Here is a 25165-nt window from a genome sequence, read left to right on the forward strand (position 1 = left end):
ATATCCGCCCACCTGAAACACCTGCACTGGCTCCCCGTGAACAAGAGGATCACCTTCAGGCTCCTCACCCACGCACACAAAGCACTCCACAACACGGGCCCGACTGCCTCAACAGCCGCCTCTCGTTCTACGCGCCCACCCGTCAGCTCTGCTCAGACAGCCTCGCCCTCTCCACCGTCCCACGGATCCGCAGAACCACCGCCGGAGGAAGATCATTCACCTACCTGGCAGCCAAAGCATGTAACTCCCTCCCCGCACACCTAAGAACTACCCAGGACCATCTCGCCTTAAGGAAACTCGTCAAGACATGGCTTTTCGAGCAGCAGTACTCCCCACCTCCCCCCCCCCCCCAGCGCCTTGAGACCCTCTCGGGTGAGTAGCGCGCTCTATAAATGCATTGATTGATTGTTATCTCTTCTTCTACTTTGCCATTTTGCTTTTCTTCTCCATTCTGCTTCTTATGGCTGTTTTGGAGGTCCGCTGCTTGATTTTTATTGCAGTCCTCAGTAGTCATTTTTTACACCGCAGCAACCTATTTATTAGCACCACTCCTGCCCTTCTCTTTTAGGGTGTCCATCTTATAATTTCCTATATTTAATTTATCCTTAAGGCACCTGGGAATTAATATTTTTTTACTGATATTTTTTAACTTGTTTTAATAGATTTCAATTTTATTACAACTTTCTTGACCACACCTTTTTTTCTATTTTTTGTTACTTCCAGCATCATCTTGATACTAATCAAGTACGCATTTGAGATTTCAGGCACCCTCCTTGGATACCATTATTTATTATTTTTTTTGTACTGGTATGTGAAAATGGTTTGCTTCATCATGTACTAATTGTATGTTTAGTGTCTTCTACAAAGTACTTTTCTAGAGGATCTTTCCCTCATTTCAAAAACCATCCCTTTAACATACTGCTCTGCTGGAGGGTCCGTCCCAACAGACTTGTCAGATCTGGTATGGACTTTCACTACTTTCACAATATCTTTGGCCAGAAGATAGCTGCATTGAAAATGAGACCCAGATTTTTTTTCTTTGTACACTGGCGAATATGCTGGCCTCAAGGAAGGAGATGGAGTGAATGAAAAATGTTAACTGGATGTCTTTCCCTAGTTTATATACCTTGTTTTGGAGCTGTCCAAGGCAAAAACATTTTCCCTACATTCAGTAGAAGACATGCTTGAGGCGTTTGATATTTTGTTCTCAAGTCCATTCTGTAGTCGGCGGTAAATCTGGAAATACATCTGAAATTAAAACTGAATTTATTTATTTTTACAAGTATTTTCATTGGGTTTTTGACAATGCAACAATGGACACACTGACTGGTCAAGATCTACAAAGTGTCTGAATGAATGTCCCAGAGACAGTTGCTTTGCATAATGATGGGAGAAGTCCAGGACATTTGAGCAACAAGTGGTCGGGCGGTAGTATAGCCTGGCCATATGATTGGATCAGCAGTGATGCGTGCAGAACATGTGCCTTGGGGAGAAGGCTGTATGTGTGTGTGTGTGGGGGGGGGAGGGGGTGTAACGGGGAGACCAGAGTGCTGCTGGATGAGAGGTGTGGAGAGTTGTGTTTGTGGCGGCCATGATGTGGACTGGAGGAAGGAAGGGACCTGAGGAATAGGTGGTGTCACGGGATGCCATGGAGAGAGGGAGGCGGGGAGGAGGAGGAGAGTAAAGTCTGACCCCCGAAAGGTTGTGTCTCCGGGTTCATGGCGGAGGGCGGGGTAAATCATTGTTTCGGATGAGTTGAAGGAAGTGGTCCAGGAGGGCATCTCATGCCGGGGAGATGGGTGCCTACAGATACACCAGACGTCTTCAAAGCGCAAGGCTTCACACTCTGCCCTTCCCCATCACTGTAACACACTAGGGGAGGCTTCCAACCAGGGTAATTGGATACTCTTAAATCAGGCGTTGAAGGAAATCCTGTGTGGGGAATTTGAAGGTTCTGTCCCATTCAGAATCATGAAGTGCCGGCCCAGTGTCTGCATCCCATTTGTCTCTGAGTGACGTAAGCAGATGTCCCTGTAAGGCCTTACAGTGCCATGTTATGAGGTGGCAGCCTCTTCCTATAGTTAGTAGGGATTGAATGACTGAGTGGGAGGTTCGGTGTCTATTATCGACCATTGGGCGCAGTGTATGTATCGCATCTGGTGGAACTGCAGGTATTGACCCCTGGGGAGGACAAAGGTTTTAATAGGGTGATTGATGGTGAGGAGTTGTCCATCTTGGAACAAATCATCTGTCGGGGTGAGAGAGCAGTCGTGCCAGGTGGATGAGGCATCTGGATGAAGAGGAGTTAGGAGGTAATGGGAAAGCACACATGTACAGGACTATGTGGCATGTTAGGGTTAGTGTCTAAAGGATGCATTTATGGGCGACTGCCACTAGGTGTGGGAGGGATCGGCAATTGGGGATGCTTTAGGTAGGGGGGACCCACACCCTTGTATGTTATGGCCAAATTGCAAGTGAGATCCATTAGAGTTGGGCTGCTGGGAAGTAAGCCCCGGAGGGCACACTGAGGCCATCCTTTTCCACAAAATGTTGTATTTTTTGTAATGGAATGTGGTGGTTTTTGTTGTTCCATATAAGTTTATGAAGTAGTGTTTCTGGATCCTGGAAGAAACTGCGAGGAGGAATGATGGTGGAGGTTGGCGAACTAATTGAGAAGGCGGGGAAGGATAATAATTTTCAAAATGGGTATTGTGGCTGTTGTGATCAGTGGCAGTGTTTTTCAAAATTGAACCTGGGAATGTAGGGCTGAGAGAGTCCTCTTGAGGTTGCCCTCGAAGAGGTCTGCAGGGGAATGATATAACCACACCTCTAGGTATCTAATGGTGTTGTTTCTCCACTCCAGCTGCTGCCTGCCAGTGGAACTTCGACAGGGGCAATGGAGCCTCCCAAGGGGTACTTGCTGGATTCAGCCCAGTTCACCTGTAGCCCAGCTATGTGGGCAAAGGAGTATTAAGTGGCATAGTTGGGGAAAGATCCATGCAGATGTATCAATTGTAGAGGAGTAGATCATCCACAAAGAGGGAGACACCAGGGGTCATGCCCCCTCCGACTGCAGCCAAGAAACTAGTGGTTCCATTGTGGGTGGAAAAATAAGAGTGGCATCCCTGTTTGGTGCCCTTCTCTGCTGCGAGCACCGGGGATTTCAACTGGCCTAGTCGGACTCAACCAGCCGCATGTATGTGCGGAGGTGTTCACTGACTCCCAGAGTGGACAACACCTGGAAGATGTTGTCCCATTCCAAGGTGTCAAAGGCTTTTCCCAAGTCCAGAATAAGACATGCAGCATAGGGAAAGTGGTGGGGGGGTGTGGTCCATCAGGTGGAATAGACGGATATTCTGGGAAGTACTCTGCCCGGAATGAAGCAGTTTAAATCAGGGTGGACTAGGGTCGCTATGATCTGGGCATATCGTCCAGCTTGAATTTTCCCTAGGATTTTATAGTCTGTGCCTAGTATGGCAATAGGGTGATATGAATGAAGAAAGGTCGCGACCCTATCTGGCTTTGGGAGTAAAAGTACTGATTTGCATAGGGAGGGAGGCAGGAGCTAGACATGTAAGGCCTCTTTGTACATCTTGGTCAGGAGAGAAGTGAAGGTACTATAGTAATCAATTGGAAAGCCGTCCAGGCCAGGGGTTTTGTCCCTGGCCAGGGTCCGGATAACCTGTCTGACCTCTTGGGGTGTCACAGGTTTGTCCAGTTCCTCTCTATTTTTGGGTGCAGCCCTTGCTAGAGGGCATTTAGAGAGGAAGGAGTTGATCTCTGTTGCCAGTGAGCATTGGGTTACGGTATAGATAGTTATAACAAGAAGTCATCCAGGATAGCCTGTTTAGTATAAGGGAGGGCCTTGTATGGACGAGGCAATCTAGAGAATGGACCCGGAGCAAGTGTCCTGGTGGACCAGCCACACCAGTAGCCTACCTGATTTACCTCCCTCTTGGTATGTTCTTGCTTCATAGGTTCAAGCAACGCATTTGATCTAGGGCTCCCGCAAATTGGGTTTTTGAATCTGTGAGGGCTGTCACTTTGGAACGTTCCAGGATTATCACCTTGTCAAGGTCCGTGATCAGGCATTCTGCCTTGGTTATCTCCAGTTCTAGTGTCTTGTGATCCCCAATATTTCTTACATGTAGTGCCTGCATGTGGCCACTTTAAAGGCATCCCACACAACTGCGCGTGAGGAGGCAAGACCACTGTTCTCAGATTAAAATTGGGTGATGGGCTGTGCATGTGAGACCTTAATGGGAGGGAATTCCAGTGTCTCCTTAGTCAGTGGGCATGGGTGCTTCAGGATAAATCGAATGTATGTGCATTGTGATCTGAAGTATCTGGCCTAGATAGTCTGCCCGACGTATGGCACCTAAGAGAGTGGCCACGAAGAGTCAGTTGAGGCGCACGTACAGGTCATGTACTGCTGAATAAAATGAATAGACCCTTGTTTATTTGTATCTGTAGCATTTCTAAAGTGCATTAGACTGGCAGGGTATCAAAGCGCTGGGAAGAAGAGAAAGAAAACAAATCACAGCCAGAAGACGTCACCACAGTGCGGAAACAGACAGGCCCTCTAAAATGGCCCCCAACGGCTCCTAAGAGGCAAACAGTCATGTCTTTAATTGTTTACAAAGCAATAGATGCCCATTCAGGCTGTGGATGTGTTCAGGAAGGGAGTTTCACAGCCTTGCCACAGCTACCGAAAAGGCTCAATCTCCTACACCTGGCTTCCTTGCACTATACAACAACCTCGTGGAATTGTCCTGCTGATCTCAACAGAGCTGATTGATATTTAAATACAGGGCATTGCAGTAGTGGCGGCTAGATGAAATGAGAGCTAAGACCACCGGTACACTCAGCTCTTTTTAGAAGCAGGGACAGAATTTTCTTCTAAGTTTTAATCAGCCGGAAACACGAGCTGGCCATTTTATTAACCCCTTTGCTGCCAGGCCTTTTCCCCCTCCGGTGCCAAGCCTTTTTTTTGGCTGTTAGGGGCAGTTCGCACTTAGGCCCTCATTACCATTTGTCCACATAAGCTACCCATGCCAAATTTGCGTCCTTTTTTTCCAACTTCCTAGGGATTCTAGAGGTACCCAGACTTTGTGGGTTCCCCTGAAGGAGACCAAGAAATTAGCCAAAATACAGTCAAAATTTCATTAAAAAAAAAAAAAAGGGAAACAAGGGCTACAGAAGAAGGCTTGTGGTTTTTCCCCTGAAAATGGCATCAACAAAGGGTTTGTGGTGCTAAAATCACCATCTTCCCAGCTTTCAGGAATCAGACCGACTTGAAACCACATTTTTTAACACAATTTTGACATTTTACTGGAACATACCCCATTTTTACTATTTTTTGTGCTTTTAGCCTCCTTCCAGTTAGTGACAGAAATGGGTGTGAAACCAATGCTGGATTCCAGACAGCTAAACATTTCTGAGAAATAGACAAACTGCTGAATTCAGCAAGGGGTCATTTGTGTAGATCGTTCAAGGTTTTCCTACAGAAATTAACAACAGAAATAAAAAAATATTGAAATTGAGGTGAAAAAAACAGCCATTTCTCTCCACGTTCTACTCTGTAACTTTTTTCTGCGATATCAGATTTTCAAAAGCAATATACCGTTACGTCTGCTGGACTCTTCTGGTTGCAGGGTATATATAGGGCTTGTAGGTTCATCAAGAACCCTAGGTACCCAGAGCCAATAAATGAGCTGCACCTTGCAATGGGTCTTCGTTCTATACCGGGTATAAAGCAATTCATTTGTTGAAATATAAAGAGAAAATAGATTTCAAGAAAACCTTTCTATTTCCAAAATGGGCACAAGATAAGGTGTTGAGAAGCAGTGGTTATTTGCACATCTCCGAATTCTGGGGTCCCCATACTAGCATGTGAGTTACAGGGCATTTCTCAAATAGATGTCTTTTTCTCGCATTGTTTTACATTTGGAAGGAAAAAATGTAGAGAAACACAAGGGGCAATAACACTTGTTTTGCTATTGTGTTCCCCCCAAGTCTCCCGATAAAAATGGTACCTCACTTGCATTGGTAGGCCTAATGCCTGCAACAGGAAACACAAACTGGACACATTACATTTTTACATTGAAATCTGATGTGTTTTTTGGAAAGTGCCTAGCTGTGGATTTTGATCTCTAGCTCAGCCGGCACCTGGGAAAACCTACCAAACCTGTGCATTTTGTAACACTAGACACCTAGGGGAATCCAGGATGGGGTGACTTGTGGGGCTCTCTCCAGGTTCTGTTACCCAGAATCCTTTGCAAACCTCAAAATTTGGCCAAAAAAAACACTTTTTCCTCACATTTCGGTGACAGAAAGTGCTGGAATCTGAGAGGAGCTACAAATTTTCTTCCACTCAGCGTTCCCCCAAGTCTCCTGATAAAAATGATACCTCACTTGTGTGGGTACGCCTAGTGCCCACGAAAGGAAAAGCCCCAAAACACTATGTGGGCACATCGAAATGATTAAATACTAAACTACCAGCTTTTGTGGGGTGGTGGGTGGGGGGGGGGTGGGGGATGGGGGGATGGAACCTGCTTTTTTGGTCCTGGGCTCAGCAGCCATATAGGGAAACCTACCAAACCCAAACATTTCTGAAAACTAGACACCTGAGGGAATCCAGGGAGGTGTGACTTGCGTGGATCCTTACCCAGAAATACCCAGATTCTTACCCAGAATCCTCAGCAAACCTCAAATTCAGCTAAAAAAAAAAAAATGTTTCCCACCTTTCTGTGTGGGATCACCATCCAACGTTCCCCTCAGTCTCCCGGTAAAAATGATACCTCACTTGTGTAGGTGGGCCAAGTGCCTGTGACAGGGAAGAGCCAAAAACATGTTGAAATTTAGGGGGAACCAAAGCCGGTCCAAAAGGGCAGTTTGAAGAAAAAAAAAATTAGGCTGACAAGTGGGGCAACATTTTTATTGGTATAGATGAGACAATGCTGGGTGGTAGGAATTTTGTGGATTCCTGCAGATTCCAGAAGGTTCCATCACAAATATGTGGAAAAAATGTGTGATTTCCAGCAAAGCTGGAGGTTTGCAGGGCATCATGGGTAAGAAAAGGGTGCAGGGTGCATGTGAAGCACAACACCCTGGACTCACCCAGATGTTTAGTTTTCAGATGTGTCTGGGTTTTGTGGATTTTTCTACATGGCAGCGACCCAGAGTCCAAAAAGTGCAACCTTCACCATTCCAAGTGGGACGGTTTTGAGAGTTAGCCATGCTCTCATGGCCCAAATGTAAAACCAAAACCCGAAATAATCAAATGTCCTCTTGCTTGCCGTGTGATAAGATGTTTTAGTATGCGGGGGGAGATCTGAAAGAGTGTTATCCCCTTCAGTTGGGGTGGGGGCATACCCATGCCTATACTGATTTGTGGTTCGTAGCCACCATCCCACTATTGTTTTAATTTCCTGGCATCTAGTAGACTTTCTGCAAACTCCCCCCCCCCTGGTGTGGCTCGGGGGTAATTGCCCCATCTGCCCACTGGTGGGCAGAACAACTTTGGCCCCATTTATTTGGAGTGGGAGTACGGCCATATCCTGACCCTCTTTTTAAAAAAAAAATCTTCTCTGGTGGGCAGATCGGCCTTCCAAAAATAGGTCCCTATGGAGAGCGACCCTCTTCCCAAAGGACTGCCCCCCCAACTAAACACTGACATACACACACACCAATCCCTGGTGCCTAAGTGGGCCTGAAGTTTCAGCAGTGTCTATTGAGCCTCTGACATCTGGGGCTGTAGTGTCGCCATCTCAGTCAGCAGTGTACCTACTGTCAACTTCATAGGTAGGCGGCAGCTCTCAACCTTATTGAGTTTATCATCTGGAGACTGTAGGTCATTCTGTGGGTTGTTTAAGAGGGGGGTTTCTGGCACCATCATCAGTTTCCCAGTGACTGGCATGACAGTGCAGGCACTGCCATCTTGTGTTTACCCATTGTAATCCCCGACAGTGAGCCGATTGGGTGGGGTCCCCTCCCAGTGAGGTCTAGCAAGAAGGGGATGCAGCAGCTGCTGAGCTTGGGGAGTTTGCAAGTGAGATTGAGTTTGATGTGTAACGTCATGGTAAAGGACTCTGAAGTGAAGGCTTTTGTGTACCAGAGGGAGCCAGCAGACCGGGTGGGGTGCCAGTAGGTACTGACTGGGAGGGACTGGTCTTGCTCCTCACCGTCTTGGAGCCAGGATACGGGGGGGCAACAGAGAGCAAAAAAACAGATGGAAGATCTGGCCGGGTAGTGTCCAAGGAGGCAGTAAGGGTCTCCCTCCCACCACAGTTTCAAGGGTGGGACGGTGGTCCTCAACCTGCCATCCTCTCTCTTACTTGGGCATGGTGGCATGCGTCTTCCTCCGATGTGTGTTGCCGCTGGTGGTGGTGGTGGTGAAGGAAGGGTTGACAGCAGTTTGCCTAGTCCGTCAAGGGACGGGGGGCCTCCCCAGAGATGAGCCACGTGTAGGTCTCTCAGTCTGCTATGCCAGGCCCCCGTCTCCTCAATTAGTGTCCTGAAGGAAGTGGCTGTCTGGTGAAGAGCCCAGCGACATAAGAGACCCTGGTCCTATGGGGACTCTGCCATAAAGTCAGGACAGATTTGCTGGGGCTGATGCTCAGCTTTGCTGGGGTCTCTGTGGCCCACACTTTGGGAATGGGAGAGCTCTGTTGTAATGCCACCTCGCAGGCCATCGGAGCACATGTTTAAACGTTTGCCGCCTTGAGAGCCACCCGGCAGGCAGGCAGGTATAGAACAGCTCTCCTGTTCTGAACTGAGGTTTCCCTGCAAGGCCTTTTCATCTGGGAACCTGTGGAGGGAGTAGGATAGTGTCTAGGCCCCAGGCTGGTGGAAGGAGTCACTGTCGCCGCTTGCCAGGGGTACAGTGCCCCCCCACCCGGCCGGCTCTCCTTCCCTCCCTTCTTGTATGCCCCATCTGCCAAAATCATCCTCTGTGAGCAGGGGCATTGTCACAAGGGTTGGCAAGTCGCGGGGTAAGAGCGACCAGGGCCGCCGCTTCAGCTGCAGCACTGCAGCGGTCAGATAGACCCACAAAGGGCGACAAGTGTTCCGCTGGCTCCGATATTGGCCTGCTGCTCCATGGGAGGATGTGGTTTTCTCCATCCTTGATCACTCCAGGCAGGGTTGCCTCTGGTAGAGGTGTCGCAGCAGGTCCAGCACACACTCCCCAGAGTGCCCGTTCAGTGGCAAGATCAATGCATCTGCTGCAGGCTTCTGGGCCCGAGGAGGTCACCGATGTGCTGCATTCGCAGCCAGTGCTTCTCCACCCAGTAGCGCAGTCCCCCTCGGCTTGTACGCGCCCCCGGCTCCCGTCGTGATGTGGGCTGTGGAATGGTGGTCAAGGCCGGACTTTGGGGATAATTTGTCAGGATCAGGTTGGCTGTGACTGTGGAGCTCTAGAGGTGAATGACTGCCATGTTTGCTGGCTGGCTAATTAAAACTGAATTTAAACAACTTGGGTAAGTGGCCCAATGTGCATTTTGAAAAAGGAGCCAAAAGTAATAGAGCTCTCGTGTTAAAGATCTAATTATTTTGCTGCTGGGTTTAGTGTAGGAGGCTGGCCCGGTTTTAGTGGGTACCTTGGGTACTTACACCTTACACCTTATATGAGGTCCAGTTATCCCTTATTAGTGAAATGTAGTAGTGTTCTAGCAGCTTAGGCTGATAGAGGTAGCTATAGCAGAGCCATGAAAATCTCCTGCAATACCACTTATACACAGTACTTATACACAAGTAAAGACAATACTCAGTGTTCCCAAAAATAAAGGTGTTTATTTCGGTGACACAGTACCAAAAATATCTGAGAGACAATACTCCTTCTGGAGGAAAGTATTATACACAATATATACACTAGACACTAAAATTAGACAAGTAAATAGTCATAGAACAATGCAAACAGTAGGAAATCCTATAGAATGCAATGAGAGGAAATAGGTCTAGGGGCAACACAAACCATATACTAAAAAAGTGGAATGCGAATTCCCCCCTAGACAAGTGTAGTGTGTGCAGAATCGCTGGGAGAGTAAGAATACAGTAAAGGTAAGTAAATGACCCCACCCCAGAGACCAGAAAAGCAGGAGTAAAGTACTGCAAGTGTCCTTAGGACACACTACACCTCGTTTTTGGGATTTTGCAGCAACCAACCAAGTCTGAAAAGAACAACTGCTGGATTCCTGGACCTGAAGACCTGCAAAGGAAGGGGACCAAGTCCAGAAGTCGAAAGAAGTTCCAGGAAGGACAGGAGCTCCTGCCAACCCAGAAGTGGGTGCAAAAGAAGAGTCCACGGATAGACGAAGACTGCAGAAATGCACCCTAGGAAGATGCCAGCGGGTTCCTGTGTGATGCAAAGGATGTCCCACAACGTGAAGATCGTTGCAGACGTGATTTTGTGTTGGAAGTCGCCAACAAGCCTTGGCTACGACAAAAGTGCGTTTGCGTCAAAATGGGCCCAGGAGGGACCTAGGGGCCTCAACTCTGTGTGAGGAGGAAGAGGGGGCTCTCAGCACTTTAGAGAGCCCTCAGGATGCCTGCCAGCACTCCTGGAGGTCTCAGGACACGGGGACAAAGGAGGTGCAAAACGCGGTGGATGCAGCACAACAAAGGAAGGTCCCACGCCACCGGAGAACAACCCAGCGAGTTGAGCGTTGCAGGATGGAGTGCTGGGGTCCTGGGCAAGGCTGTGCAGAAAGGAAGACGCCGTACACAGGGGTACTGTCACTCTCTGGGAAGGCAAGGTCTTACCTCCTCCAAATTGCGTCAGCAGGACCTCAGGACAGTCTATGTCGATGATTTCCACCCTCTGTGTCCTTAGGAGCACGCTCATCGCTGTGAGAGGAGTCCAAGGGTACCAGTTGCCGTCTGGGAAGGGTATCTGCTGGAGCAGGGGAGTGACTCTGTCACCCCACTGGAGATTTGTTCGGTCCTTCTGGTGCAAGATGAAGAAAGGAAGTGCTCAGAGCATGCACACCGTGGAAACTGTTGCAGTTGCTGACTTGGAGCTGAGGTTGCTGTAGAAAAGTATCTCTTGTGGATACTTTGTTGCAGTTACAGCATTTCTTGGAGCAGGCTGCGGATGACCTGAGGTCAGAGGATGCTGAAGTTGTTGCAGAGGATTCCTGAAGGAAACTTGCAAGCAGAATCTGAAGAGAACCCACAGGAGAGACCCTAAATAGCCATGAGGGGGATTGGCTACCTTATCAGGTATGGACCTATCAGGAGGGGTCTCTGACATCACCTGCTGGCACTGGCCACTCAGAGGCTTCCAGAATGCCCCCACACCTTGCAAAGCAAGATGGCTGAAGTCTGGTCACATTGGAGGAGCTCTGGGCACCACCCCTAGGGTGGTGATGGACAGGTGAGTGGTGTAGACTGGCTTACGCAAGGAGGGCACCATCTGTGCCCTTCCAAGCATTTCCAGAGGCTGGGGGAGGCTACCCCTCCCCAGCCTGTAACACATATTTCAAAAGAGAGAGGGTGTAACACCCTGCTCTCAGAGGAAATGCTTTGTTCTGCATTCCTGGGACTGGGCTGCCCAGACCCCAGGAGGGCAGAACCCGGTCTGTGAGGTGGCAGCAGCTGTAGCTGCAGTGCAAGCCTCAGAGAGCTGGTTTGGCAGTGCTGGGGGTCCATGGTGGAGCCCCAAGGATGCATGTAATTGTAGTGCACGCGTGTAATGGCGTCCCCGCACTCACAAAGTCCCGGGAAATGGCCCTGAAACTATGTGGGGGCACCTTTGCTAGTGCAAGGGTGCCCTTACACTTAGTAACTTTGCACCTAACCTTCAGCAAGTGAAGGTTAGAATATAAGTGACTTATAAGTTACTTAAGTGCAGTGAAAATGGCTGTGAAATAACGTGTGCGTTATTTCACGCAGGCTGTAATGGCAGGCATGTGCAAGGGTTTGTCTGAGCTCCCTATGAGTGGCAAAAGAAATGCTGCAGCCCATATGAATCTCCTGCAACCCCAGTGCCCTGGGTACCTAGGTACCATATACTAGGGACTTAGAAAGGGGTCCAGTGTGCCAAATGAAATTGGTAAATGAAGTCACTAGCCTGCAGTGACAAATTTAAAAGCAGAGAGAGCATAAGCACTGAGGTTCTGGTTAGCAGAGCCTCAGTGACACAGTCAAGCACTACTGACAACACACACATTAGGCCACAAACTATGAGCACTGGGGTCCTGGCTAGCAGGATCCCAGTGACATAGTAAAAACACACTGACACACACTCACAAACAGGCCAAAAGTGGGGGTAACCATGCTTGAAAGAGGCTACTTTCTCACATTTAGCCGGATCAATGTAGATCTGGTTTGATAGCAAGCATTTGATCTACTGCAGGGCTGTGACGAACAGGTTTGCAAATTTTTTAAATCATTGCAGCAGAGCACCAACTGTATCTTCAGGAGGAATTAGTGCTGCATCTAAAGTGTATACTTGATGACTGTCCTCGAGATGGTAAGGTAATGACTGAGACCTTTAAGAATGAAACGTTGATCAGTTCTGGGATATCAAGTGCCAGTGGTTTAATAACTGAGCCGGCTGATTTGCTGCAAGAGCTTGAGGAGGGTCAGCCTTCAGATTTCTCATTGGCATGTATCATGTTTGGGGATATTTTACCAGTCTTATTGTCCTGAATGCAATCTATGGCTGCTATGTTCAACAGCATCATTTTCTGAAAGTGGAAGTATAGACTGTATGGAAAACCTGAGATAACACGCACCTTCCTTAGCTGTCTGTAAAAGGGAGAAAGCAGCACCTGGAAAATGTTTCTTTTTCTCCTGTGGATAGCACAATACAAGAGTGTTTTTTGTTAATCTGTTCATAAATGTATTCTCTGCTACCGGTCCAGAGTATCAGTACCCTAAATGTACCTTCAAAGGGTAATGCACCACTAAGGCATTAGACCCATTCATTATACCATGTACTGCATTTAAATTTCTGTCACAACTATGTTGCTGCCCAATAATTTCACAGAATCTTTCCATGTTAATGTGGTGTTAGATTTTCTAGTAAATTGTTGACCTGTGTATGATTGCCATTTTTATTTATTATTTCTCATCTTAAGTGGTTGGAAGTAAATGGATGGCTAGATTATTAATGCTGCCTTTTTTATTCATAAAAGGCCTTTCATTCCCGCTCATAAACCTATCCTCGATGACATTGACTCTCAGTATGGACTGCATGACTACCAATTACATATTGATATGCACAGTGGGGGAAGAACCTTTATGTGCGGGTCATTCAGCCATTTGCACTGCAAAAAAGGTAACTTGAAGGTGCAGTATGCATTATATTTGCTCTGAAAACTGTTCTTTTTACAAAGGGCTGTTTTACTGAAATATGTATCTGTTTCTTCCAACACCTAGACATCTACATATTTCATTTTGTGTTGATGCTTATACAATTTGTATATTTACTTTACATTTTTATTACTAGTCATATGTATTGTTTTCTTATCATTTGTATAGCATGCCATCACCAAGAATTTAGCCAGTGATGAAGCTTTGTCAGGGTAATAGAAGGCATTCTTTGTCTGCATTGGTTGCATGCGGGCATGTTGGCTGTGCTCACTATTGGCTACAAGCCAGTGCTTTTGCACATGACTGGAAAAGTGTGCAAGTTTTGATTTTTTGCAGTGTTTGTAGTTCTGAGGGTTACTCTGAGTGCATTTATTTTACTATAGCTTAGACATGGAGGAGTCAACAGTAGCTTGACTACATGTAAGCACAATATTTATACTTACAATTTATGCATATGAGTTGCATCCGCAATCTAATCAGATTAGTTCTGAAGGACGTTCAGTACAGTTCAAATCCGCTACAGCAGGAGAGCTCCTGAGACATGGAGGACATAATCTTGTGTAGCCTTAGAACTATAATGTGTGAGCTTGTGCCTGAGTAGTTCTGTTTGGCATAGTTGAAGGCTGACAGAATACCAAGCAAAAGCTATTCTAGTTTTGTGAATTGGTGGTCATGTCAAAACATGTGGAACAAGCTTGCAAGTTACAACTTTGTCAGAGAGTTTATGATAAGAGAGTGAAATCTGTTGGGATATAGTAGACACCAGATTTACTCCGTAGCAGATAATTCTTGTCAAGAGAGGCGTTCATGGGTTGATAGGTATGTCAACTGAAGTGCATAACCATATAAATTATGAGAATAAGTGTATCATCTTATTTAAAAAAACCAATGCTTTCCGGTAGTAGATTCTCATTTGAGGACTAGGGCTGATATTGGTTAGGAGCATTGTACATGGTCTGTGGCCCAGTCCGAACTTCGTGACCTATAGATGCCATCAACTTATTATGTAGTTTGCTAGATCCATTGTGCAGGACTTCATCATCTTACCATCCATCCAACCTCTGTAAAAGAAGGTGCTGCTCAGGAATCTGTTTAACTTGTGAGGAATCCACAGGTCGAAGTATCCATCAGAAGAAAAATTGTTTACTTGTGGTAACGAATTTTCTGATGGATACTCTAGCTACCTGTAAATTCCTCACTGATGCGCCCGCCTTCCTATTTGATTGTTGTGTTATGGGGAAAATTAATAAGATTCAAATTTAAGTTTGGTTCTGCACTACTTGTGGTTGATGCTAATCCTTCTGCTCGCCTCAAAGCCTTGGAAAAATGGATAGAAACAAAAGTTGTTGCACCGGGTTGGGTGTCATATATGGCTTTGGTAACATCATTCAACATCCCTTCTAGAGTCGATACAAAGCCAGCGCCCCCTACCGGTGTCTTGAGCGCTTTGAAGTTTCCAGACCCAACTTGACGCCTGTGTTTATTCTACAGGTGAGGAATCTGCAGAAGGATAGAGTATCCACAATAACCATAGTTGCAACTTTTTGTTATCCCCAATTAAATCACTCTGGGTTAAATGCCAGTTCTCCAGTATTGGGGTATCTTTCATAGATTCACATGCTTGAATCATTCCCCGTCGTCGAAGTGGGAGTCCCACGGTACATAGAAAGCAATAAATAGAGAAAATGTTTTTTTTTTCTTTTTTTTTTTCTTCATTGAAGTCAATAGGAAAAAACACATTCAATTGTAGAACTATCAGCCTCGTTGTCGCACACCTTGAAGATCACAAAGAAGCTGTTGACGGGTAAGAAGCTGAAATCTTTGCCGTCGATGCATTCAGCGACGAGAAAATTCAGAAGATCACCGTCGGTTTCACGACGAAAGTACCGACGACGCACCTGTCGACGACAACCCCGTCGACGGATGGCGTAGCAATATTGACTTCGTCGACGACACCTTCGTCAACACTGGCAGCACCGATAGCGACTACACCGACGACGGCTCCGTCGACGCCTACACCGTCGACGAGAACACCATCGACGAGTGCTCCATCGACGGCAGCTCCGTCGACGACTCTTTATCCTCACTTTGGAACATCTCCTTACCTACCGCAGAGAATTTGACCTGTAAAGAGCAAGTCTTCTTTATTGCTTCCATCACATACATCGCCCAGTAAGGTTGCACCAATTCCTCCGCAGCATCTATTTGCTGATGAAGATGATGACGGTGACGGTGATGTTTATTCTGATGACGGCTTTTTTCCGGTGGCACGTAGTCCATCTTAACTACGCATTAAGTGCCAAGAGGAGGATGAAGAGGAGGATCTTCAGCCTTATTCGGACCAGCAGGATCAAGGTCATCTCGAACAACAAGAGCAGACAGTCCAGATGCCGGTCTCGTTGATAAACAACCTTCAACAGATGATGCAGGATTATTATTCGAGATTTCCTCCAGCTGGTTCTTCTACACCGGTACAACCTCCACAGACGCCAGTGTCCACTCTGGCTAGACCTTCAGAATTTCCGGACCCTACCACAGCACCTTCATCGGTTCAGGGTATTGCTTCACCTTCATCCGAGGAGGAGCAAGAAGAAGGGGAGATACAGGACTCGGATTCTCTCGTTCCGGAGTGGGATGAGTATCAAATCCAAACTCCATCTCCGTCTACAACACCACAAGTGGACTCTCCACCGCAGGACATTGGGGGTTTCCATAGTGTCATGGAAAGAGCTGCGAAAAGATTCCAGCTGCCAATTACTTCGAAACAGTCGGACTGCTTTCTTTATGACTTTAAAGAAGACACTAGGAAATCGTAAGGGCCATACCCATTGTAGATTTCATTTGGGAGGAGGGCCTAAAGGTCATGCAGACTCTGTCCTCCATTCCCGCAGTCTTACCGAGACTAGAGAAAAAGTATAAGGCACCAGACAACTCCCCAGCATGTTTGATCAGCCATCCTAAACCGGATTCGGTTATTTCGCAGGCAGCTCAGAGGAGGTCCAGGAATCCATCGGCATCTCTGACTGCCCCTCCAGACAAGGAAGGACGTCGTTTGCACTCCATAGGCAAAAAGTTTTCAACTATAGCTGCCACCACTGTGAGACCAGCTAACTCTCTAGCAATCTTGGGGAGATACGATCGCCAGATGTGGTCTGACATGTCACAATTCATAGATATGTTACCTGAGGGCAGTAGAGTAGAAGCACGTAGAATTCTGCAAGAAGGAGAAAAGATTTCGGCTGAAATCATAGACTGCCATTGATGTTTCCTCTACAGGATTTCGACAGTTGGCCGGGGCGGCCGTACTCAGACGCCAGGGGTGGCTTAAGGCTACCTCTTTTAGGCCTGAAGTTCAATTGAAGATTCTGGACATGCCGTATGATGGCGAGCTTTTGTTTGGCAAGCATGTCGATGATGCATTGCAGTCTATTAAGGCAGACACTGAGACAGCCAGATCACTGGCAACGCTACAGTACAAAAGACAACCCTTTTGGGGAGCGAGAGGGAGAGGAACCTTTTCATATAGAGGAGGCTCTCAACAATATCGTCATTACTCCTCTTACCAAGGTCAATTTCGTTCAACCTTCGGCCAGCAACAACCGCATTCCTTTCGTCAGCAGTCATCCGCTCGCTTCAGGCAACAAACGAGAGGAAAGTCGGCTTTCAGGGCCAAAGAAACAGCAAGAAAGCAGTGACCCTCATCAAGTGTCTGCACCCATCCCCTATATCAACACTCTTATAGGGGGCAGAATTTCCAAATTTCTACACCAGTGGTCCAGAATAACTACAGACAAATGGGTATTGGATATTATCAACCGGGGGCATACACTAGAATTCAACCAACCTCCCCCTCAAGTACCACCAAGAGGTCCCCCGCCAGCCCATCTCAACAAGCTTATGGAACAGATTGCTATTTTAATGAGGAAGGGAGCAATAGAGGTCGTACCAAGGAGCCAGAGGGGAACAGGTTTTTACTCCCGTTTTTTCCTTATCCGGAAGAAGACCCGGGACTGGAGGCCTATTCTAGATCTTCGTTCGCTCAACAAATACCTCAAGAAACAATCTTTTCGCATGATCTCTCTTCAAGACGTCCTGCGCCTGCTCAACCGAGGGGATTTTATGACATCGTTAGATCTTCAGGACGCATATTTCCACATTCCCATTCACCTCAATCATCGGAAATTCTTGCGGTTCAGGGTTGCAGGCATTCATTACCAGTTCAGAGTGTTGCCTTTTGGCCTCAGGTCGGCCCCAAGAGTGTTCACCAAGGTTTTGGCGCCAGTGGCGGCCCACCTCAGACAATTAGGGGTACAGGTGTTCTCGTACTTAGACGACTGGCTAATAAAGGCACGTACAACATCGAAGGCTGCCAGAGACACGGAGACATGTCTCTCCCTTTTCGGAGCTTTGGGCTTGACAGTCAATTACCCCAAGTCTCACCTAGAGCCCACCCAGAACATCACGTTTCTAGGAGCCAACTTGGACACTGTGCAAGCGAAAGCCTTTGCTTCGCAGGACAGACGAAAGAAACTTCGAGACTTAGCAACACGTCTCAGCAAAAGAAAGTCCGCTTCAGTGCGGACTTACAAGTCTTTTCTGGGGATGCTATCGTCTTGCATTCCATTGATAAAGAACTGTCGTCTGCACATGAGGACTCTTCAACAACAATTAGACAATCAATGGAAACAAATAGAAGGCTCTTTCTACGATGTAATTCGAATAACCCCTTCAGCAAAGCAGGCTTTCAGGTGGTGGAAGGAAACTCCCCTCGTCTCAGACGGTATGTCATTTCTGAAGGACAGGACCATGCACGTAGTAACAACAGATGCATCCCTAGAGGGATGGGGTGCTCATTTGCAGGATCTTTCTGTGAGGGGAAAATGGTCCACTCAAGAATCAACTCTCCACATAAATGTATTGGAGTTAAGAGCGGTTGCCTTGGCACTCAAATCCTTCCTCACGAACATCAGAGATTCTTCAGTTTTGATAAGAACAGACAATGCCACGGTCATGCATTACATCAACAAGCAGGGAGGCACAAGATCTCGGGCATTATCTCTGGAGGCGCAGAAACTGTTGCATTGGGTAATCGAATCAGCATTGAATCTCCATCAGAGAAGAACATCTCCCAGGGATCCCCAACACCTGGGCAGATGCCCTAAGCAGGACTCGAACCAGCTGCCATGAGTGGGAAATCAGTCAGTTCTCGACAGTCTCTTTCGTCGTTGGGGCAAACCCAGTCTAGATCTGTTCGCGACCAGAGACAACAAGAAATGCCAACACTTCGCAAGCTGGCAACCGCAGAAGGGATCAAAGGGGAATGCGTTTTTGATCAGATGGTCAGGGATTTATGCATACGCTTTTCCCCCGCTTCCACTCATCCCGAGACTTCTGCAAAAGATGAAGAGGGAACAATGCAGGATTCTACTAATCGCTCCCAGATGGCCACGCCAGTTCTGGTTCACAGAACTTCTATTACTTTCGGAACAACCTCACATTCGGCTGAAGGCAATACCGGATTTGTTAACAATGAGCCAGGGTCAGGTTCGTCATCCCAACCCGACATCTCTTCGTTTATCAGCCTGGCTCCTGAATTCTATGAATTCGATGGATTAAATATCCCTCCGGATTGCAGGGAGGTGCTTACCTGTGCCAGAGCTCAGTCTACAAACCGAACATACAAGTTCAAGTGGAAGAGGTTTTGCTTATGGTGCTCAACTTCCAACGTTCATCGTCTAAGGTCATCTCCTGAACAAATTTTGCCATATTTATTGCATTTGGCTAAATCCGGTCTTTCACATTCATCTATTAGGGTGCATCTGGCTGCCATATCCCGTTTCCGACGGACGTCTCAGTCACCTTCACTATGGTCGTCCAGAATAATAAAACAATTTCTTAAAGGATTATTTAGGATGTTTCCACCAATTCATCGTCCTGCACCGCAATGGCATTTGAACATTGTGCTCTCTCAATTAATGAAACATCCGTTCGAACCCATTCATAGAGTGGATCTCAAGTTCATCTCTTTTAAAACAGCCCTTCTTCTGGCCTTGACGTCGGCAAAGAGAGTCAGCGATATCCAAGCCTTCACAATTTCTCCACCTTTTCTCCAATTCAAGCCAGAGGTGGTCATTTTGAGAACTAATCCAAAGTTTATACCTAAAGTTCCATCATCTTTTCACCTAAATGAACCGGTGGTTCTCAGAACATTTTTTCCAAATCCACAAACGGCAGCGGAACGAGCTCTACACTCTTTAGACATTAAACACTGTTTAAAATTTTATATTCAAAGGACAAGCGGCTTCCGTAAATCTGAACAATTATTTATCAGCTATGGAAAGATCAATAAGGGTAAAGCCGTTACTAAACAGAGTATAGCGCGCTGGATCTCTTCCGCCATACAGTTGTGCCACCAGTTGGCAGGGAAGCCATTATCATCCAGTGTCAGAGCGCATTCCACTAGAGCGGTATCCACTTCAACAGCTCTGTTCACTGGAGTCCCTCTGAACCAGATCTGCAGGGCGGCAACATGGACACGTGCTCACACTTTCACCCAGCATTACTGCCTAGAGGCTACTGACAAGGTGGATGCTGCGGTAGGACAAGCGGTATTGCGTAATTTATTTGCATAAGGTGAGCCAATAACCTCTTACCCTCCGTCCTCTGTGTATTGTTTGAAGAATAATTTAAAGTATATAGTTTCATGTGTGTGGGTATAGGTATATGTATTTTATATATATATATATATATATATATATATATATATATATATATATATATAGATAGTTTATATAGCTAAAATGGTTAGCACTTAATTTGCAAATGTTAATTGCCTATATAGATTCAGATAGCATGCATTATACATAGGCATACTATTGGTGTTACAGGAATCAAACTTTTGTTCTTACTGCTGGCTATTCTGATTCAAGCATGTGAATCTATGAAAGATACCCCAATACTGGAGAAGAAAATGAGTTACTTACCTGTAACTGTGGTTCTCCAGTATTGGTATCTTTCATAGATTCACATGCGACCCACCCTCCTCCCCAGAGAGGCTCACCTCCTTTGGTTTTTCTTGTAATCTCTAGTGTGGAGAAATCTGAGAGACTGAGCCTCTGTGCTGAGGGTTCTAAAGGGGTGGTCACGCCTGATTGGCTGAATTTTGGGCTCTTTCTAAAGAGGCTGATAGTTCTACAATTGAATGTGTTTTTTCCTATTGACTTCAATGAAAAAAAATAATAATAATAATAATTTCTCTATTTATTGCTTTCTATGTACCGTGGGACTCCCACTTCGAGGATGGGGAATGATTCAAGCATGTGAATCTATGAAAGATACCAATACTGGAGAACCACAGTTACAGGTAAGTAACTCATTTTCTTACAACCCAAATCAACCATCTCCTTCCTCCTTGGTACAATCATGTTGGTTTTCAGATGATTAATCTATGTTGACTATTTTTGATTATAAATATACAGCAGTGTCCCTCTGATCACAGGGATTTGCCCATTAAACATCAGCCAACTCGAACAACCATTAATGCATTAAAATGCTTGAGCATGAGGAAGTAGTGTTTCACATTTTCCGTGGGGGACAAATATTGGACAAGGGACCACCACATTTTACTGACTTGGATGGTTAAGGTCAGTTCTTTCAAGGCAAGTATTTGCCAAAGTCTTGGTATTCTGTGTTCCAACCATATGTTCAGTCAGTTGTACATCGTGATTAGTCCCTTGGCCCATGTCGCAGAGGTCCATGATAAGTTACTCAGGGTTCTGCGTTATGAGCAACCTTGGCACCCCATTTATATGATTATTTATACTCATGCAGTCCCACCAACTATGGAGAGACGTTCTAATCTCTTAGCCTCCCCTCCAGTAATGGTCCATAGAGGCTAGGGAAATCCTGTGCGGTGATATAAGGGGGTACTGATTAATGACTTTATATGCTCTCATTTTGCAGCATTTTTACAAATGTTTTGGGACATTTAACCCCAGATTCGCCCACTCCACCTCTTAGATTTTCTCCTATAGATGTTTAGAACAGTGATCTTAATACATCTAGTGCCCATGCAGCCCCCCCACCACCAAAGCACTGTATATTTGAAAGATATACCTATATCTTACTAGGGCCTAGTACTGGCCTTTTTGTTGGCCTGTTTTAGCACTCTGTGGCAGAACCACAACCTATTATGTTGATGTTCAGTTAGTCTGATATTTTAGGTGCTCTACAGGTTCCCTGTTTTATCTTTCAAAATATGCATTTATAATGGTTGGGATTAATCAAAGATTGTAGGATTCTATGGTGTGGGGAAGATGAAATGGGTGACACAGTTCCTAATTGACCCTTTTTTATATTTTCATGGGGCTTGAGGTTTTGTATAGTGGCTCTTTGGCAACTAATCTAAGCCCCACATTGCCCCTCCGATAGCTCTGTCCACTTCAAGCCATTTTTTTCTGATGCCTTGACAAGCCGTTCTGTTATGATATGCAACTGCTAAGCCTGATGGTACCAGAGTTGGAGCTTACCAGTCACCCTTTGAGTCGAAGATTCATTAGAATAGTCTTGCTTACTCTTGCACTACACCCTTATAAAGTACGCAGTCTGCACTGACTCCCAAAAGGCCTTTTTAGTCACTTGCACTGGCAGTGACTCAAATGGATCTAGTAGCTGTGAAAGAACATGACTCATTACAGCGCAGAATCTGCTGTACCAAGAGAAAAAGTGTGACTTCCATTGCTTCCATGTCACTAATGTTTATGCTGTGAGAACAGGTCAGTTTGCTGAATGTCATCCGTCAAACAACCAAATGTATATCCAAGTATTTTATCGACTTAGCTTCACACAGAAACCGGGTAGGGTACTCGAAACAGAGGTATGAATTTATTTAGTATTTCAGATTTGCCCTTATTAACTTGAAGCCAGAGACCTGCTCAGAATCTTCTAAGACCCTTTGAACTACTGAATAGAGAGTTCTGGCTCTTGTTACGGTTAATACGAGTCCTTATGTAGTGATTCAGCTCTTGAGCTTAGTAGGGCTGAACTGAATTCCCTTTATGCCTGGGGTCACTTGTAACTACCATGGACAGAAGGAGTAGGAGAGCAGAAAGAGAGCAACCTTACCTTGTTTTCGTTTGTAACATTATCCTCTCTGATTAATGCTTATCTACTTTAATTCTTGATTCAGGAGCTTGTTCATCTGCCAGTGCCCCTTCTTTCATTTGAGGCCCCTCAATTTGTTTCGGACTGCCTCTATAAAGTCCCCACTCATCCAGTCGACTGCCATACTGACAGCCAAACTCTAAATCAGCCCTAAAACAGCTGCCATCTGTTTTAGGAGGGCATGTGTGCCACTTTTTGAATATTGTCAGGGGGCTGTCAATTTCTGATAAAACTTGACAGTCACCAAAACTTATGTGACTTTTTTTTGCATTTATGTTAATTAGGGCTGTTGATCATTAGGATGTGTATAGCTCTAGATCTTTGCCCAGCTTCATTAACCACAATATATCTACTTTTGCTTGATGGATGTTACACCCTATCTTTGAGAGAATGTTTTGAAAAGCTGAGCCATGGGATCTCTGAGGCTAAATGATTTTTTTGTTAACATGTGGCTGTGCAGTTGTCTTGGCCTGTTGCACAGTTAGGAAATCACCCTCAATCCAATGGCTCAAGCGAGAGAACCAGCCAGCCCTTCGACAACAATTAAATTGCTATAGCAATTCTACTGAGGTTAGTTAGGTAGAATATTTGCCTGCCGGCATACCGGTCTAAAACACAAATTCAGTCACTAAAGTATCACAATCTTTTTGTCTCAAAGGTATCCATCCAAGTTCTTTACCTATAATGCCTCAAATATATCATTTGCTTCCTTCAAAAGTAGATTTTCTTGTACATTTTAAAAGAAAAACAGTATTAGTTGAATACAAATGTAGGACAATCAAATCTCATGTCTACCTCCATTGTGGACCATTTCCTAATCTGAAGGCCCAAGGTAAATTAAGGTTGTCTTTTTGATTTCTTCCTATTCGTTCTTGGCAATCAAGTTCAGAAAATTGATATTTTGGCCCATTCATTGCTAAACAGATCAGTCCAGTTGCCTCTCATCAGAAATTAACTTCTTTATCTTTCTTCTAATAGCACTTTCTGCAATAATCACAGTTTCAGACAACATCTTAAGTAGAATATTTACCTTGTAACAGAAAACAACACTCTTGACACTACATAGAAGTCTAATGTGCATTTAATGCAAAACTAGCAAGCAAGAATTCAAAATTAAGCAAGGCCATTACTGTTATGTCAGAACAGATATTCTCTGTTGATCATTTGGAGCATTTAATGCCAAAATCCATTTGGTTTACTGCTACACTTATGCAAATATTATCAATGCAAGTGAGTGGAGGTTAGAACACATGATGGAAATGAAACTTGTAGGAAAGCACTAATGAGCAGGTGCCAGGATCTTCTAGAAGTCCTAGGCAAACTGTTAAGTTGATTATGAACAAGATCTGAATCTACGGTTTTCTAAATCCTCACTTCGTAATGCCATCTTCAGAAGGAGGTTACTCCCTGCTAAATAGGTTATTTAAAAAACAAATATTTATGGTTTGTCAACTAAATGTACACAAACAAAACAATGAAAGAAAAGGCACAGATTTGCTGCCATTAGTTAAAGGTAGGATACAGCCCATTATATCAAACATTACATTTCCCTTGTGCAAACAGGCATTACAATATTCCGACAGTGTGCGTGTGATGCGAGCATAACCCAATTCCCATACTGCATGTTCCTCCTTATTCTCTGTTTATCTCATTCCCTGCGGGCGACCCTCTGGTAATGTGTTATGTATTATGTTGGGTTTGAGTTAGCAGACACCAGGTAGTTACGCATGGGTTGCCATATGTTTTTGGGGCACAATGTGGGTGGCTGAAGTTCTGCGTACACTTCGCTGGTGGCATCGCAATGGATAAGACTGTGTAGCCAAGCTCCTGTTGTGAGTGTTTTTTTTTTGTGTTTTTTTTTTTATTGCACCAGTGTATGGCGAGTTCGCATTTTGCTAATAGGGCTAGTGCCGTATACTGTTTTACCGACTGGAGAATGCCGGCTACGTAACCCATCAGTGCAAGCATGGGGCAGGGCTCTAGTGTAGCTTCTATCATTAAGGAAAGTTTGCCAAAAATGTCTTACCAGTATGTCGCCAGTAGGGGTCATGTCCATGTCATATGTGCAAAGTCTGCCTGAGGGCCAGACATTTAGGACAGTTTGAGCGTGTGGGGTCTATTCTGGCTAGAGCTGCTAGCGTCACATATACTCATCGTAGACATTTTTAATGTGCGAGTCTGTGGCGGTAGTTCATAGAGATTAAGCAGGTTTGTAAGCAGCACGCAGCCCATATTTTATCCGTGATCAGCCGCTCCAGATCCCCCTTACAGGTGGCGCGTAGCTTAGCGTCATGTGTCGGTAGCAGGGTAAGGTATGTAGATCTAATCGAGATATCAGTCTGTTCCCTTCGGTGTCTGTAATTAACATTGTCAGTGGTGTGAAGTCATTCGTTGCTAGGAAGTATGTGGGAGGTTGCGCCCGTAGTGCTCTTTGGAGGCGCCTGAGCACGAAGTGGTCCATTTGAGTTGCAGTGGTGAACTGTACACCTTCTGTCCTTGAAAATACATGCACTCCTGGAAACAAGTCACCAAGTGTGTAGAGGGCGAATTTAGAGAGTGTGCATTGTACCCGTGTTTCCACTGTCGAGGGGAGCCATACGGGATTGGGTAGGGGTAGTGCAGATGAGTAGAGATGCCTGCGTGGAGGAGCCGGGCCATTTTCTCCCATGCCCAGCAGGTGGATGAG

At 45.7% G+C, this 25165-nt stretch overlaps 1 protein-coding gene across 3 annotated transcripts in view; it reads left to right on the plus strand.

The window, feature by feature from the left end:
- Positions 1–25165, plus strand: part of FBXO15 (F-box protein 15) — a 330998-nt gene that overhangs the window by 236814 nt on the left and 69019 nt on the right. For all 3 annotated transcript variants that reach the window (XM_069219882.1, XM_069219881.1, XM_069219883.1), the window contains one exon: positions 13140–13282. In XM_069219882.1, coding sequence (XP_069075983.1) covers positions 13140–13282 — 143 coding nt within the window. The remainder of the gene's footprint in view (positions 1–13139; positions 13283–25165) is intronic.

The sequence above is a fragment of the Pleurodeles waltl genome, chromosome 2_2, assembly GCF_031143425.1.
Source record: "Pleurodeles waltl isolate 20211129_DDA chromosome 2_2, aPleWal1.hap1.20221129, whole genome shotgun sequence".
In the NCBI taxonomy this organism is placed as follows: domain Eukaryota; kingdom Metazoa; phylum Chordata; class Amphibia; order Caudata; family Salamandridae; genus Pleurodeles; species Pleurodeles waltl.